General features: G+C 36.5%; 1 protein-coding gene across 4 annotated transcripts in view; it reads right to left on the reverse strand.

The window, feature by feature from the left end:
* The window catches only part of KIAA0319L (KIAA0319 like), a 107452-nt gene that overhangs the window by 38915 nt on the left and 50469 nt on the right, over positions 1 to 18068 (reverse strand). For all 4 annotated transcript variants that reach the window (XM_059918978.1, XM_059918969.1, XM_059918988.1 and 1 more), the window contains exon 4: positions 2208 to 2451. In XM_059918978.1, the coding sequence (XP_059774961.1) occupies positions 2208 to 2451 (244 nt within the window). The remainder of the gene's footprint in view (positions 1 to 2207; positions 2452 to 18068) is intronic.

The following is an 18068-nucleotide window of genomic DNA, read 5'->3' on the forward strand; positions in this document are numbered from 1 at the left end:
TCCCTAAAACACCCATCACCATGAATTTTTCTAAAATACTCACCCACCATGATACTCTCCTACTTAAGACCCCCACTCCCACACCATGTTTCAGTCCAAATTCCCAACCTGGCATCAGAGATCCATCATCATCTGATCACATCATCTCACCCTTCCACCCGATTCTGCCTCTAGTTATACTCATTTTCCCTCTTGTGCTCCAGAGAAGTCTACTCTTGGGGACTTTGCTAAAGCTTTTTTCTTCAGTTGGGGTGTGTGCTTACTTTATTATAAATACAGTACTTTGTTTCTAGCTTAAAAGCCAGGCTTCTCTCCAAAAAATCTTCCCAGACCATTTCAGTTCGAACTGATCTACTTCCTGAACTACTCTAGCATTTTTGGAACATCCATATCAGCTAATAGCTAGATACTATATTTCTGCTTTTCACCAGCTATTCCATACATGTCAAAGTTTCTCAACTATGGCACGACCAATTCTTTGGACCAATTCTCTGGACCACGACATTTTGGACCAATTCTTTGTGTGTGTTGGGGTTGGGATGGGGGGAGATTGTCCTGTGCACTGTAAGATGTTTAGTAGTATCCCTAGTCTCTACCCACTAGATGTCAGTAGCACCCCTCCTCCATGGTTGTAACAACGAAAAATGTTTACAGGAAGTTGAGAACCACCGATTATATAAATCTTATTTCTCTAACAATAATTGTTCACTAGGTATGAGACCTAGGAACTAGAGAGCTTAAAGCAAACAACTGGCTGGTTCACCCATATTCCAAGACTGGAAGGTGAAAAGGGTTTCCTAGACAAATATGAAATTTGAGATTTATCTGTCTGCTTGGGAACACTGCACTTGGGGAGAAATGAAACCATCCATTATGGAAGCTTCAGCATTTAGACACTCCAGGAGGTGGAATAAGAATTTCTGCAGTAACTTTCAAAAAAAAGAAAAAAGAAAGAAACCACTATACTTAGAGAAAGTATAATGGTCAAAAATACAGCGCAGGCCTTCCCTGGTGGCGCAGTGGTTAAGAATCCGCCTGCCAATGCAGGGGACACGGGTTTGAGCCCTGGTCCGGGAAGATCCCACATGCTGCGGAGCAACTAAGCCCATGCGCCACAACTACTGAGCCTGAGCTCTAGAGCCCGCGAGCCACAACAACTGAGCCTGCATGCCACAACTACTGAAGCCTGCATGCCTAGAGCCTGTGCTCTGCAACGAGAAGCCACCGCAATGAGAAGCCTGCACACCACAACGAAGAGTAGCCCCCACTCACCACAACTAGAGAAAGCCCGCATGCAGCAACAAAGACCCAACGCAGCCAAAAATAAATAAATAAATTTATATATAAAAAAAAAAAAATACAGCGCAGCCCAAAACTTTCACAATTACACCAAAAATTACAACCATTCTGCCTGAATACAAAAATTACTTTAGTGCCTCAGGATTGAAACACTAAAATTTTATGTTATATTACCACTGAAGGAAACCTTAGGAAATTAAAAATAGGCAAAAATTCATTTTCACTGGCTTTGCTTCACCCTGTTGACTTTTTCAGGGGATAAAGATCAACTTAGTTCCCTTGATTAAGCATTTCCTCCTAATGCCTTAGAACGGAACTTATGAAGCAGACTTGTTGTTAAGGCAACACTGTATAAATCTCCTTCCAATGAGTTGCTTTAAAAATAAAGATGCAGAATTCCCTGGCAGTCCAGTGGTTAGGACTTGGTGCTTTCATTGCTGTGGCCCCAGTTTGATCCCCAGTCAAGGAACTAAGATCCCATAAGCCGCATGGCACGGCCTAAATAAATAAATATTTAAAAAATAAAAATAAAGATGCTATCGAAATCACAGACAGAAATATCTGACCCACAATCACCCATTCAGAAGGCAAACAGTTATACAGATCCGACTCTTTCTTCCCAGTGGCCTCTGCTTGCTTGGCTCCTTGAACATTACTTAATTGAATCTAGGCACAGTGGAATTTGGCTCTCGAAAGAGCCTCAAAATACCCATAGGCTGGAGCTTATTGAAAAAAGGATTGAGAGACCAAGTCCTATGATTACAGGGACATTAACAGGATTATTATTTTTTTAACCTACAGTATTTAAAAGTCATGCCTCCCTCCTTTCTTTCCACGAAAAGGGAACACTTTGATCAAAATCTCTATTTCCCCGTCCTATCTCCAAGGACAGAAGAAAAGGGCCTCACCTGGGTATGGTGCTGAGGTGCTCTGGAAAGAGGCCTGGGGGGTAGGGGTGGCATAACTGTAGGAAGGAGCCACTGGCAGAGGGGTAGCAATTGAGATTTTCCCAGGGATTTTTACTTGCTGAATGGTAGGAGTAGCACCCGGGTCCTCTGATGCCTCAGGTTGAACTGGTACACTTGACCAACCAGGAATCTTCACAGTCAGATCTGTGGTTAAGGGATTAGAAATTGTATCTGTGTTGTGGACCTAGAGAAATGCAAAAATTCATTTGAATAGGCAAAAGTTATACAGCCAGTTTTTTAGGTCATGTCTCATGAAATAACTGCATGTTAAATTTTTTTTTTGAAAAATGCAAAACTGTCAAAAATATTAAAGAAGCTAATCTTACCACCCAAAATGGTGTTAAAATGTTGACATAAATCTTCCCAGTATTTTTTTTCTACGTGAAGAGTTTTGCTTAAAACAAAGTAGTAATAATTACACTATGTATACTTTTACCTTCTTTTCTCACTTAATATTTATATTCAATCTTTCTACAAATATGTATTAAGCACCTATTACAAAACAGGCCTGTGGATCCAAAATATAATTAAAACATAATCAACAAGTACATAATCTAGTGGGGAAAAAAGGACTAGAAACATAATAAGCCAAAATGGTAAATATACCTATAAGAGCTATGACTGAACCAAAGAAACTTCAGAGTACTTCTCTTTCTTGGAGAGAGGAAGCATGTGAAGAAGGATGGTTTAAATAAATAAATCAAGACCTTCTGGAGGTGGAGAGTCCTGAGATGCATTTTAAAGGGTAAACTAGGGGAGAGGCTGAGGGGAGAGATGAGTATAAGCACAAGAAATGAGATTAACATGGCTAGTGTTGGGAAATGAGAGTCATAAGCAAAGTGAGAGGCAGGGAGTAATAGATGAGCTGGAAAGACAGTGAGGGGTCAGACTAAAGAAGACATTAGATGCTACTTTAAGAAGCCAGATGATGATGACAATTAAAGAGTTATATACAGGGAAGTGACAAGGTAGGTCAGGTTTTTGTTTTAAATGAATCATTCAGGTTGCTGCACAGTGTATGGGTTTGAAGAAGTAAGACAACAGCAGGAATACCCCTTAGGAGGTTACTGCATTCATCCAAATGAGAAATGATGAGTGGTTAAACAGGGTGGTTGTATGGATTTTTAAAAATCAACTAATTGAAGTGTAATACACAAAATAAACTGCACACATTTAAAGTGTATAGGTCAATGAGTTTTGACAAGTGTATACACCCATGTAACCACAATCAAGAGAGAGAACATTTCTATCAGCCACAAAAATTGGTTCATGCCACAGACTAATTTCCAATAATGAAATTATTAAATCAGTAATTAAAAAAACTCCCAATGAACAAAAGTCCAGGACCAGACAGCTTCACAGGTGAATTCTACAAAACATTTAAAGAAGAAGTAACACGTATCCTTCTCAAAATATTCCCAAAAATTGAAGAGAAAGGAACACTTTTGAACTCATTCTACAAGGCCAGTGTCACCCTGATACCAAAAACAGACAAAGCCACCACACAAAAAAAGAAAATTACAGACCAATATCACTGATGAACATAGATGCAAAAATTCTCAACAAAATACTAGTGTACCAAATTCAACATTACATGAAAAGGATCATACACCATGAGCAAGTGGGATTTATCTCAGCAATGCAAAGATGATTCAATATCCACAAATCAATCAATGTGATATACCACATTAACAAACTGAAGAATAAAAATCATATGATCATCTCAATAGATGCAGAAAAAGGTTCTGACAAAAATTCAACATCCCTTTATGATAAAAACTCTCTAAAACTGGCTATAGACAGAACATACCTCAACATAATAAAGGCCATATATAACAAACCCACAGCCAACATCATACTCAACAAAAGACAAGGGTGCCCACTCACACTACTTTTATTCAACATAGCATTGGAAGTCCTAGCCACAGCAATCTGACAACAAAAGGAAATCAAAGGAATCCAAACTGGAAAAGAAGAAGTAAAACTGTCACTGTTTGCAGATGATATGACACTATACATAGAAAATCCTAAAGACGCTACCAAAAAACTATTAGAACTAATAAATGAATTCAATAAAGTTACAGGATGCAAAATTAATACAGAGAAATCTGGTGCATTTCTATACACTCATAATGATCTATCAGAAAGATAAATTAAGAAAACAATCTCATTTACAAGTGCATCAAAAATAATGTAATACCTAGGAATAAATCTAAACAAAGAAGTAAAAGACTTATACTCTGAAAACTGTAAGACATTGATGAAAGAGAAAAGGGAGCCCTCGTACACTGTTGGTGGGAAGGTAAACTGGGGCCACCACTGTATAAAACAGTATGGAGGTTTCTCAAAGAACTAAAAATAGAACTTCCATACCCAGCAATTCCACTCCTGGGTATATATCCATAAAAACAAAAACAAGGGGCTTCCCTGGTGGCGCAGTGGTTGAGAATCTGCCTGCTAATGCAGGGGACACGGGTTCGAGCCCTGGTCTGGGAAGATCCCACATGCCGCAGAGCAACTAGGCCCGTGAGCCACAATTACTGAACCTACGCTCCACAACAAGAGAGGCCGCGATAGTGAGAGGCCCGCGCACCGCGATGAAGAGTGGCCCCCGCTTGCCACAACTAGGGAAAGCCCTCGCACAGAAACGAAGACCCAACTCAGCCATAAATAAATAAAAACAAAACAAAACAAAACAAAAAACAAATTCGAAATGTTCAATGCAGCATTATTTGCAATGGCCAAGACATGGAAGCAACCTAAGTGTCCATCAACAGACGAACAGATAAAGAAGATGCGGTATATATATACAATGGAATACTACTCAGCCATAAAAAAGAATGAAATTTTGCCATCTGCACTAACATGGATAGACTTGGAGGGTATTATGCTAAGTGAAATAAGTCAGACAGAGAAAGGCAAATATTGTATGATATCACTTATACGTTTATGTGGAATCTAAAAAATAAAACAAACTAGTGAATATAACAAAAAATAAAGTGGCATAGATATAGAGAACAAACTAGTGGTTACCAGTGGGGAGAGGGAATGGGGGAGGAGCAAGATAGGGGTAGGGGATAAAGAGGTTCAAAATTCTATGTATTCTATGTATAAAATAAATAAGCTACAAGGATATATTGTACAACACAGGGAATATAGCCAATATTTTATAATAACTATAAATGGAGTATAACCTCTAAAAATTGTGAATCACCTGAAACTTATACAATACTGTACATCAACTATACCTCAATAATAAATAAATACATAAATAAATATTATGAGGATAAAAAAAAGACATTGATAGGAATTCCCTGGCAGTCTAGTGGTTAAGACTCTGTGCTTCCAGTGCAGGGGGCGTGGGTTCGATCCCTGATCAGGCAACTAAGATCCCACATGCAGCACGGTGTGGCCAAAAAAAAAAAAAAAAAAGACATTGATGAAAGAAACTGAAGATGACAAACAAATGTAAAGATATCCCATGCTCATGGACTGGAAGAATTAATATTGTTAAAATAGCCATACTACCCAGAAAGAACAATCTAGAGATTCAATGCAATCCTTATCAAAAACAGAACAAAACAAAAAACATTCATTTTTCACAGAACTAGAACAAATAATTCTAGTATTTGTATAGAAACACAAAGACCCTGGATAGCCAAAGCAATCTTGAGAAAGAAGAACAAAGCTGGAGGTATCATGCTCCCTGACTTAAAACTATACTACAAAGCTACAATAATCAAAACAATATGGTACTGGTACAAAAACAGATACACAGATGAATGGAACAGAACAGAGAGCCCAGAAATAAAATGCTTATATGATCAATTAATCTACAACAAAGGAGGCAAGAATATACAATGGGGAAAAGACAGCCTTTTCAATAAATGGTGTTGGGAGAACTGGACAGCTAAACACGAAAGAATGAAACTGGACTACTTAATCACACCACATATAAAATTAAACTCAAAACAGATTAAAGACTTAAATGTAATACCTGAAACCATAAAACTCCCTGAAGAAAACACAGGCGGTCAGCTATTTGACCTCAGTCTTTTTTTTTTTTTAATTGGGGTATAGTTGGTTTACAATGTTGTGTAAGTTTCTGCTGTACAACAAAGTGAATCAGCTATATGTATATGTATATATATATATCTCCTCCCTCTTGGACTTCCCTCCCACCCCCCCATCCCACTCATCTAGGTCACCACAGAGCACCGAGCTGAGCTCCCTGTGCTATACAGCAAGTTCCACTAGCTATCTATTTTACACATGGTAGTGTATATATTGACATCGGTCTTAACATAATATTAATATTGATTTTTTTTGGATATGTCTCCTCAGGCAAGGGAAACAAAAGCAAAAATAAACAAATGGGACGACATCAAACTAAAAAGCTTTTGCACAGTAAAGGAAACCATCAACAAAATGAAAAGGCAGCCTACTGAATGAAAGAACATATTTGCAAGTGATATATCTGATAAAGGGTTTAATACCCAAAATATACAAAGAACTCATACAACTCAACATAGAAAAAAAATCCAATTGAAAAATGTACAGAGGACCTGAATAGACATTTTTTCCAAAAAAGACATACAGATGGCCAACAGACACATGAAAAGAGGCTCAACATCACTATTCATCAGAGAAATGCAAATCAAACTGCAATGAGATACCACCTCACAACTGTCAGAATGGCTATCATCAAAAAGACAACAAATAGCAGGTGTTGGTGAGGATGTGAAGAAAAGAGAATCCTTGTGCACTGCTGACGGAATTGTTAATTGGTGCAGCCCTTATGAAAACCAGTATGGAGGTTCCTCAAAAAATTGAAAATAGAACTGCCATATAATCCAGCAATTTCATTTCTGTGTATTTACCCAAAGAAAATAAAAACACTAATTTGTGCCAACAAACACATGAAAGGATGCTCAACATCACTAATCATTAGAGAAATGCAAATCAAAACTGTAATGATGTATCACCTCACACCAGTCAGAATGGCCATCATCAAAAAATCTACAAACAATAAATGCTGGAGAGGGTGTGGAGAAAAGGGAACCCTCTTGCACTCTCGGTGGGAATGTAAATCGATACAGCCACTATGGAGAACAGTATGGAGGTTCCTTAAAAAACTAAAAACAGAACTACCATACAACCCAGCAATCCCACTACTGGGCATATACCCTGAGAAAACCATAATTCAAGAAGAGTCATGTACCACAATGTTCATTGCAGCTCTATTTAGAATAGCCAGGATATGGAAGCAACCTAAGTATCCATCAACAGATGAATGGATAAAGAAGATGTGGCACATATATACAATGGAATATTACTCACATAAAAAGAAACGAAATTGAGTTATTTGTAGTGAGGTGGATGGACCTAGAGACTGTCATACAGAGTGAAGTAAGTCAGAAAGAGAAAAACAAATACCGAATGCTAACACATACATATAGAATATGAAAAAAAAAAAAAAGGTTCTGAAGAACCTAGGCGCAGGACAGGAATAAAGATGCAGACGTAGAGAATGGACTTCAGGACACGGGGAGGGGGAAGGGTAAGCTGGGACAAAGTGAGAGAGTGGCATGGACATATATACACTACCAAATGTAAAATAAATAGCTAGTGGGAAGCAGCCGCATAGCACAGGGAGATCAGCTCCGTGCTTTGTGTCCACCTAGAGGGGTGGGATGGGGAGGGTGGGAGGGAGACGCAAGAGGGAGGAGATATGGGGATATATGTATACATATAGCTGATTCACTTTGTTATACAGCAGCAACTAACACAACATTGTAAAGCAATTATATTCCAATAAAGATGTTAAAAAAAACCCCACTAATTTGAAAAGACATATGCACACCAATGTTCACTGCAGCATTCCTTACAACAGCCAAGTTATGAAAGCAACCTAAGTGTCCACTGATAGATGAATGAATGAATGAAGAAGTGGTATTATATATACAACGAAATATTACTCGGCCATAAAAAATGACATCTTGCCATTTGTGATAACATGGATACATCTAGAGGGTATTATACTAAGTGAAATAAGTCAGACAGAGAAAGGTTAGTATCATATGACCTCATTTATATGTGGAATCTAAAAAACAAACAGATAAACAAACAGACTCACAGATACAGAGAACAAACATATGGTTGCCAGAGGGAAGTGGGTTGAGGGGTGGGGGTGAAAAGGGTGAAAGGGATCAAGAGGTACAAACCTCCAGTTATAAAATAAATAAGCCACAGGGATGTAATATAAAGCATAAGGAATATGATCAATACTATTGTAATAACTTTGTATGAGGACAGTCTGTCACTAGACATATCGTTTCATAAAGTATGCAAATGTCAAATCACTATGTAATACACCCGAAACTAACGTAATACTATATGTCAACTATATTAAAAAAACAGTTGGTTCATGCCCCTTTGCAGTATATTCCTGCCTCCAGCCCCAGGCTCAGACAACCACTGATTTGTTTTCTGTCACCATTAGTTAGTTTGGGCTTTTTTTGTACTTCATATAAAAGGAATCATATACAAACTATTTTTGTTTCTGGCTGCTTTCACTCAACATAACATTTTTAAGATTCATATCAGTATATCAATAGTTCACTCCTTGTTATTACCGAGTAGTATACCATTATAGAGATATACCAAAATTTCTTTATCCATTCATCTACTGATGGAGGTTTAAGTTGTTTTCAGTTCTCAGCTCTTATAAATAAAGCTGCTATAAATGTTAGAATACAAATGTTTCTATAAACATATTTTAATTTATCTTGGGTAAATTCTTAGAAATATTTATTGCTAATTACATATATGTTTAACTTTATAAGAATCGGTTAACTATTGTCCAAAGAAGCTGTACCATTTTGTATTTCCACAAGCAATGTATGAGTGTTCCAGTTGTGCCACAAGTTCACCAATACTTAGTATTCTTGGTCTTTTTTCTTTTTCCTTTTTTTTGTCATTCTCATGGTATCTCACTGAGATTTAACTTGTACTTTCCTGATGACTAATGAGGTTGAAAATTTTCTCATATGTTTATTGGCCAGACATATATTTTCTCTGAAGTTTATTCAAATCTTTGTCCATTTTTTTTACAACTTTATTAAGATATAATTGACATATAGTAAACTGAACATATTTAAAGTATACAATTTGATAAAATGTGACATATGTGTACACTTATGAAACCATCACCACAATCAAAACAATGAACATATCCATCACTCCCAAAGATTCCTCACGCTCCTTTGTAGTCACTTCTCCTCCCCACTCCCACCTCCAAACAACCACTGCTCTGTTTCTTGTCACTATAGATTAGTTTGCATTTTCTAGAATTTTACATAAGTGGAATCACACAGTACATACTTTTTTTGTTGGTCTGGCTTCTTTCACTCAGCAAAATTATTTTGCTATTAATCTGTTGCTGTGTGTACCAACAGTTCTTTCCTTACAGTTGCTGAGTAACATTCTACTGAATGCTACAAGTGAATATACAAATATATTTATACAAATAAAATATACAAATATACAAATATATTTGAATATACAAATATATTTATTCGTTCAGTAATGATGGACATTTGAGGTGATTCCAGCTTTTGGCTATGACAAATTGAGCTGCTATAGATATTCCTCTACAAGTCTTTGTATAAGCATATCCTTTCATTTCTCTTGGTTAAATATCTACAAGTAGAATGCTTGGTCATATGGAAGATGTACCTTTAACTTTTTAAAAAACTGCCAAACAATTTTCCAAAGTTGTGCCATTATATAGTCCCACCACCAGTGTGAGCATTCCAGGTTCTATAACCTTGCCAGAATTTGTTATAAGTCTTTTAATTTTAGCCATTTTAATTTGCATTTTTCTAATGGTGAATGATGTTGAGCACCTTTTCATGTACTTTCTGGACACCTGTATAACTTCTTTGGTAGACTATCTGTAGAAATCCTTTGTTTCATTATTAGTTTTCTAACTGAGTTACAAGAGCTCTTTGTATATTCTAGAAACAAGTCCTTTGTTAGGTATTTAATTTGGAAATACATTTTCCCAGTCTGTTGCTTGCCTTTTCATTTTTCTTAATGGTGTCTTTTAAACAGCAAAAGCTTGTAATTTTGATGAGTTCCAATTTATCAGTTCTTACTTTTATGGTTCACGATGTTAGTGACTTATTTATGTATGTATTTATTGACAAGATCACAAAAATGTTTTCCTGTTTTCTTCTACAAGTTTTATAGTTTTAGCTCTTAAATTTAGGCCTACAATCCATTTTGAGCTAGTTTTTCTGTATTGTATGAGGTAAGGGTCAAGGTTCATGTTTTTCCATATCACTATCCAATTGTTCCAGCACCATTTATTGAAAAGATTATCCTTTCCCACTGAATTGCCTGAACACATCAACTGGCCATATTTGTGTGCGTCTTTCTCTGGAGTCTATTCTGTTTCAGTGGTTTAATCTACCTTTACACCAATGCCACTGTATTTTTCCTAGCAGGCAAGTAACTTATCTGGATTTAATCTGTAGAGTTTGCTTCCCCTGCAATGTGCAGCAACTGATATCTCTTTGTAATTCTTGCAGCTACTTTTTCAGCCTGGTCCCCTGTAGGTTTTCTTGTGAATCTGGTAATTGGCCAAGAATTTGGCCATAGATTATACTCACATTCAGGGCCTGTTCTGACTGAGATTACTCCCTAACTTTTCAGTCTTAGAGTCTGTCCTCTGATACCTCAAGCAAATAAAACATCAGATTTCTGCCACCTGAGTTACACATGGTTGGGTAATGAATTCAGTTAAAAAAGCAGCAAACTCACAGAGCTCACCTGGTTTAGGTTCTGTCTTTCAAAGACAGGACTCTGCCTCTCTGATCTCTGTATGCTTTTTCACCAGGCCCTCTGGAATTTCTCCATGTAGGTGTAGTTTAGACGTTCAGCCAGGGGATTTTAGTGGGGTTTATGGTCAGGTTATGGGTTTCACCTTCTTCTGTGTTGTTGGGGTTTTTTTAACTTTCAAGAGCTCCTCCCCTTATGTTTCCAGGTAATTTTTCTACCCTGAACTCTGTTCTTTGCCACCATAAGAAAGTAAAACTGAGGTTTTCCACTGCCACTTTCCTCTGTTATGGGGGTTGATGAATGCCCTCAGGCAAAAATTTTAAAAAGCTGCAAACTCACAATTCTTATCATTTCCAGTTAGTGTTTTTCAAGAGTAAACTCTCCTCTAGCTTCTTTCTGCTTTTGGATACTTTCCACTTTATTTAAATATATTTTTTACATATTTTATAATTATTATCTGTGGGAAGGTTCAGGAGACTGCTTTACTCTCCACCATTACTGGAAATTCCCCCTGTGGGATGGATTTTAAAATATTAAGAATCTAATATTTATGAAGCTGAAATGTATCTTGGGCTTCAGGAAAAAAATCTAAGGTGAATCCCACGTTTCTACAAGGATATTAAAATCATTATTATGATTGGATTCCATATGTTCAAAAAGCTTTAGGAAAGACTGCATATATTAAGTAGAGACATGGAAGATATATTTTTAAAAGACCCAAATAAAGCTTCTGGAGATGAATATTACACTGTCTAAGGTGAAAAATACACTGTAAGAGATTTAATGGCAAAGTAGACAATGCAGAAGAAAACTCAAAGACATATCAACAGAAACTATTCAAAACAAAACACACAGAGAAAAAAAAAGACTGAAAAGAAATGAACAGAACATCAGCAAATTGTAGAACAAATTCAAGGGGCCAAAATGTTTCTAATTGAGTTCTCAAAGGAAGGAAGCACAGGGACTTCCCTGGTGGCGCAGTGGTTAAGAATCCGCCTGCCAGTGCTGGGGACACAGGTTCAATCCCTGGTCCAGGAAGATCTCACATGCTGTGGAGCAACTAAGCCCATGCACCACAACTACTGAGCCTGCGCTCTAGAGCCCATGAGCCACAACTACTGAAGTCCACGCACCTAGAGCCTGTGCTCCACAAGAAGAGAAGCCACCACGTTGAGAAGCCCGCACATTGCAACAAAGAGTAGCCCCCACTCGCTGCAACTAGATGAAGCCGATGCGCAGCAACAAAGACCCAACGCAGCCAAAAATTAATTTAATTAATTTAAAAAAATTTTTTTTTTAAATGGAAGCACAGAAAAATATTTGAAGAAATAATTTCCACATATGATAATAACTATAATTTGAACCCAGATTTGAGAAGTTCAACAAGTTCCAAGTATAAGAAACATAAAGAAAACTACAAGTAGTAATATAATCAAATTTCTTAAAACAGTGATAAAGAGAAAATCTTAACAGGAGCAAGAGAAAAAAGACACATTATACATAGAGGAACAAATGTAAAAATTACAGCAGATTTCTCAATAAACACAAGCAAGAAGAGATTGCTATCATATAATATCTTTAAAGTACTGAAAGCAAAAAAAAACAAAAACAAAAACAGAAAACAACAAAAAAACCCACAAAAAACCAAAATCCCTGCCAACTTAGATTTACTTAAATAGTGAAAATATTTTTCAAAGACTAAAGTGAAATACTGAATTTTCAGACATACAAAAGTTGAAAGAATTTATCGCCACAAACCTACACTACTTGAAATGATAAAGGAAGCCCTTCAAGATGTAGAAAAATGATACCAGACGGAAACCTGAATCTATACATAGTAATAAAGAGCACTGGTAATAGTAACTAACTCGGTGTATATTTTTCTTATTTTCAAATCTCTTTAAAAGATAATTGATCATAAAAGATAATTGACTGTTTAAAGCAAAAAAAGTAACAATATACTGTGGAGGCTATAACATATATAGAAGTAAAACGTATGATGACAATAGCACAAAGGCCAGGAAGAGAGAACGGAAGCATACTGTTGTAGGGTCTTTACACTATACATGAGCTAGTAAAATATCAGTTGAAGTTAGTGCTTGATAAGCTAAAGATGTATGCTACAAACTTCACAGCAACCGCTAACACGGTAACACGACATAAAGAATTATAACTATGTATTAATTTCTTTGTTGTTGCTGTAAAAAATTACCACACACGTTAGCAGCTTAAACCACACAAATTTATCATCTTAGAGTTCTATAAGCGAGAAACCCAACAAATACAGATCTCACTGGGCTATACCGAGTGGTTGGCAGGGATGTGCTCCTTTTTGGAGGCTTTAGGACATAGGACAGAATCCATTTCCTAGTCTTTTCCAGTTTCCAGAGGCCAGGCACTCTCTTTGGCTCAAGGTCCCTTTCCTCCATCTTCAAAGCAAGTAATGTTACATTTCTCTGTGTCCTCCATACATCTTCCTCTTCTACTTTTAGAAGAAGGACTCTTGTGACTAAAATGGGCCTACTCAGAAAATATGATAATCTCCCTATTTTAGGTCAGCTGTTTGAAAACCTTAATTCTATCTGCAACCCTAATACCTCTTTGCCATGTAACGTGACATATTCACAGGTTCCTGGGATTAGGAAAGTGACATCCTTGGGGGTGAGGGGCGGGGGGTCATTTTTTTGTTTTGTTAATTAATTAATTAATTAGTTTATTTATTTGGCTACGTTGGGTCTTCATGTTGCTGCACACGGGCTTTCTCTAGTTGTGGCGAGCAGGGGCTACTCTTCGTTTTGGTGCGTGGGCTTCTCATTGCGGTAGCTTCTCTTGTTGCAGAGCATGGGCTCTAGGCACACGGGCTTCAGTAGTTGTGGCGCGTGTGCTCAGCAGCTGTGGCTCATGGGCTCTAGAGCACAGGCTCAGTAGTTGTGGTGTACGAGCTTAGTTGCTCCATGGCATGTGCGACCTTCCCAAACCAGGGCTTGAACCCGTGTCCCCTGCATTGGCAGGCAGATTCTTAACCACTGAGCCACCAGGGAAGCCCGAGGTGTCATTTTTTAACTATCACAACTAATAAGTCAATAAAAAGAGGTAAAATGGAATGAAAAATAATTAATTCAAAGAAAAGCATAAAAATAGGGATAAATGAACAAAGAACACATGGGACAAACAGAAAACTAATACTAAGTAGGTAGATTTGAATCCCATCACATCAATAATCACATTAAATGGTCTAAACACTCCAAGTAATTGACAGAGATTGTCAGATTGGATAAAAAGCAACACCCAGCTCTACGAAGCCTATAAGAAAGCCACCTTAAATATAAAGACACAAATAGGTTAAAGGTAAAAGAATGGGAAAAGATATATCTTGCTAATACTAACCAAAGAAAGCCTGACTGGCTATAATAATATCAGACAAAATAGATTTCAGAGCAAATAATACTACCAGAGATAAAGAGGATAAATTTGATCATGATAAAGGGGTTAGTTCATCAAGAAGACACAACAATCCTAAACATTTATACATCAAATAATAGAACTTCAAAGTACATGAAGCAAAAGCTAATCTAACACTAAGGAGAAACATATATCTACAAATATAGTGTGATATTTCATCACCTCTCTAAATAACTGATAGAAATTAATAGAAAATAAGCATATAGAAGATCTGAAGAACACTAACCAATTTGATCTAATTGACATTTATATAACACTTGCCCAATGATAATAGGATACATATTCTTTTCACGTGCACTTGGAACATTTACCAAGATAGACCATATTCTCAGCATTGAAACAGGTCTCAATAAATTTAAAGAGATTCAAGTCATACAATGTTCACTGGCTACAATGGCATTAAATTACCAATCAATAATACAACAACATCTGGAAAATCCCCCAAAACATTTGGAAACTACATAACATACTTCTAAATAATCCAAAAGTCAAAGTAGTAGTCAAAGGGGAAATTTAAAAGTATTTTGATCTGAATAAACTGTAAACACAATATCAAAATCTGTAGGATGTGGCTAAAACTATACTTAGAGGGAAATTTATAGCACTAAAATACCCATGTTAGAAAAGAAGGAAGTCTCAAATCAACAACCTCAGATTACACCTTAAGAAACTAGAAAAGAGCAAATGAAATCCAAATTAAACAGCAGAAATGAAACAATAGAAATTAGACAGAAATCAATAAAATAGAAAATAGAAAAGCAACAGAGAAAAAGAAATGAAACCAAAGATTGTCTTTGAGAAAACCTAGCCAGTCTGATCAGAAGGAGGGAGAGATCCATTTCTTAGCCTTTTCCAGTTTCTACAGGCCACGTACTCTTCTTGGCTAATGGTCCCCTTCCTCCATCTTCCAAGCAAGCAATGTTACACCTCTCTGTGTCCTTCCATAGTTACATCTTCCTAAGATACAATAAGTAATTGTATTGCTATACACTAGCAACAAACAGAAACTGAATTTTTAAAAATATCAATTATAATAGTATCAAAAATGAAATACTTAGGGATAATTCTGACAAAAGATGCATAAAATCTGTACCCTGAAACACACTGCTGAGAGAAGTTAAAGATGACTTAAACAAATGGAAAGATATACTGTGTTCATGGATCAGTAGACAGACTCACTATTATTATAAGGCTATGAATTCTCCCCAGATTGATCTACAGCCTTAACACAACCCCAATCAAAATCCCAGAAAGCTTTTTAACAAGAAATTGACAAGATGATTCTAAAATGTATATGGAAATATAAAGGAAAGGACTTAGAAGAGCCAAAACAATTTTGATAACAAAGAACAAAACTGTAAGATTTACATTATCTGATTTAAAGACTTATTACAAAGCTATAGTTAACAAGACAGTGTGGTATTGATGTCAATATAGACAAATAAATCAGTGGAACCAAATAGTGTCCATAAATAGATTCATAAACATATGGTTAACTGATTTTCAATAAAAGTGACAAGCAATTCACTTTCTTGAAAATGGATGGTAAAAATACGGTGCTAGGGCTTCCCTCGTGGCGCAGTGGTTGAGAGTCTGCCTGCCAATGCAGGGGACACGGGTTCAAGCCCTGGTCTGGGAGGATCCCACATGCCGCGGAGCGGCTGGGCCCATGAGCCACAATTACTGAGCCTGCGCGTCTGGAGCCTGTGCTCCGCAGCAGGAGAAGCCGTGATGGTGGGAGGCCCGCGCATCGTGATGAAGAGTGGCCCCCACTTGCCGCAACTGGAGAAAGCCCCTGCACAGAAACGAAGACCCAGCACAGCCATAAATAAATAAATAAATAAAAATAAAAAATAAAAAAAGACATCAAAATTGATGAATTTTTGAAAAAAAAAAAAATACGGTGCTAGCACAATTTGATACTCATATGCCAAAAAACAAAACAAAACCCTCCCATCCACAGCTCTCTCCATGCACAAAAAAAATTCTAGACCTAAATTTAAAACCTAAAACCATAAAACCTTTAGAAAACTTAGGAGACCTCTTTCTTAGATACAATATCAAAAGCATGATCCATAAAAAAAAAATTGATACACTGGACATCATCAAAATTAATATCTGCTCCTCAAAAGACACTGCTTACAAAATGTCCATTGACAGATGAATGCATAAAGAAGATGTATACAATGGAATACTACTCAGCCATAAAAAGAACAAAATCATGCCATTTATAGCAACATGGATACAACTAGAGATTATCATACTCAAGTGAAGCAAGTCAGAAAGAGAAAGACAAACACCAAATGATATCACTTATATGTGGAACCTAAAATATGGCAAAAATGAACCTATCTATAAAACAGAAACAGACTCACAGACATAGAGATCAGACTTGTGGTTGCCAAGGGGAAGGCACGGAGGGAGAGGGATGAACTGGGAGTTTGAGGTTGGCAGATGCAAACTATTACATTTAGAATGGATAAACAAGGTTCTACTGTATAGCACAGGGAGCTATATCCAGTCTCCTGGGATAAACCATAATGGAAAAGAATATTAAAAAAAGAATGTATCTATCTATCTATCTATATCTGTACATATATAGACAGATAGATATGTAAAACTGAGTCACTTCGCTGTATAGCAGAGATTGGCACAACATTGTAAATCAACTATATTTCAATTTAAAAATCAATTTAAAAAAAAAGACACTGCTTACAGAATGAAAAGCAAGTCACAGACTGAGAGAGAATATTTGTAAATCCCTTATCTGATAAATGACTTACATGCAAAATATATATGTGTGTATATATATATATGAAAACAGCCCAATTATTTTTAATGGGGGAAAATATGAACACTTTACCAAAAACATGGATGGCAAATAAGCATATGAAAAGATGTTCAACATCATTAGTATTTAGGTAAATGCAAATCAAAACCATAATGAGAATATGGGGATATAGGTATACATATAGCTGATTCACTTTGTTATACAGCAGGAACTAACACAAAACTGTAAAGCAATTATAATCCAATAAAGATGTTAAAAAATAAATAAATAAAATAAAATAAAATAAAATGGCACTATAGAGATACCACAAGGGAATAATGAAAGAAGCATTAAAAGTACTAAAAAGCAAAGCTTAAAAAAAAAAAAAAAAGAGATACTATTACACACCTATTGCAATATCTAAAATGAGAAAGACTCACCATACCAAGTGATGGTGAGAATGCAGAGCAACTGGAACTTTCATACATTACTAATGGGAATGTAAAATGGTACACCTGTTTGGGAAACAGTTTGGCAATTTCTTAAAATATTAAATATAGACCTATAATATGACCCAGCTATTCCACTCCCAGGTATTTGACCAAGAGAAATTTAAACATATGTCCATACAAAGACCACACAAATGTTCACAGCAGCTTAAAAAATCTGGAAACAACCCAAATGTCCATCAACAGGTGAACAGATAAACAAACTATGACATGTCC

The sequence above is a fragment of the Balaenoptera ricei genome, chromosome 1, assembly GCF_028023285.1.
Source record: "Balaenoptera ricei isolate mBalRic1 chromosome 1, mBalRic1.hap2, whole genome shotgun sequence".
Lineage (NCBI taxonomy): Eukaryota > Metazoa > Chordata > Mammalia > Artiodactyla > Balaenopteridae > Balaenoptera > Balaenoptera ricei.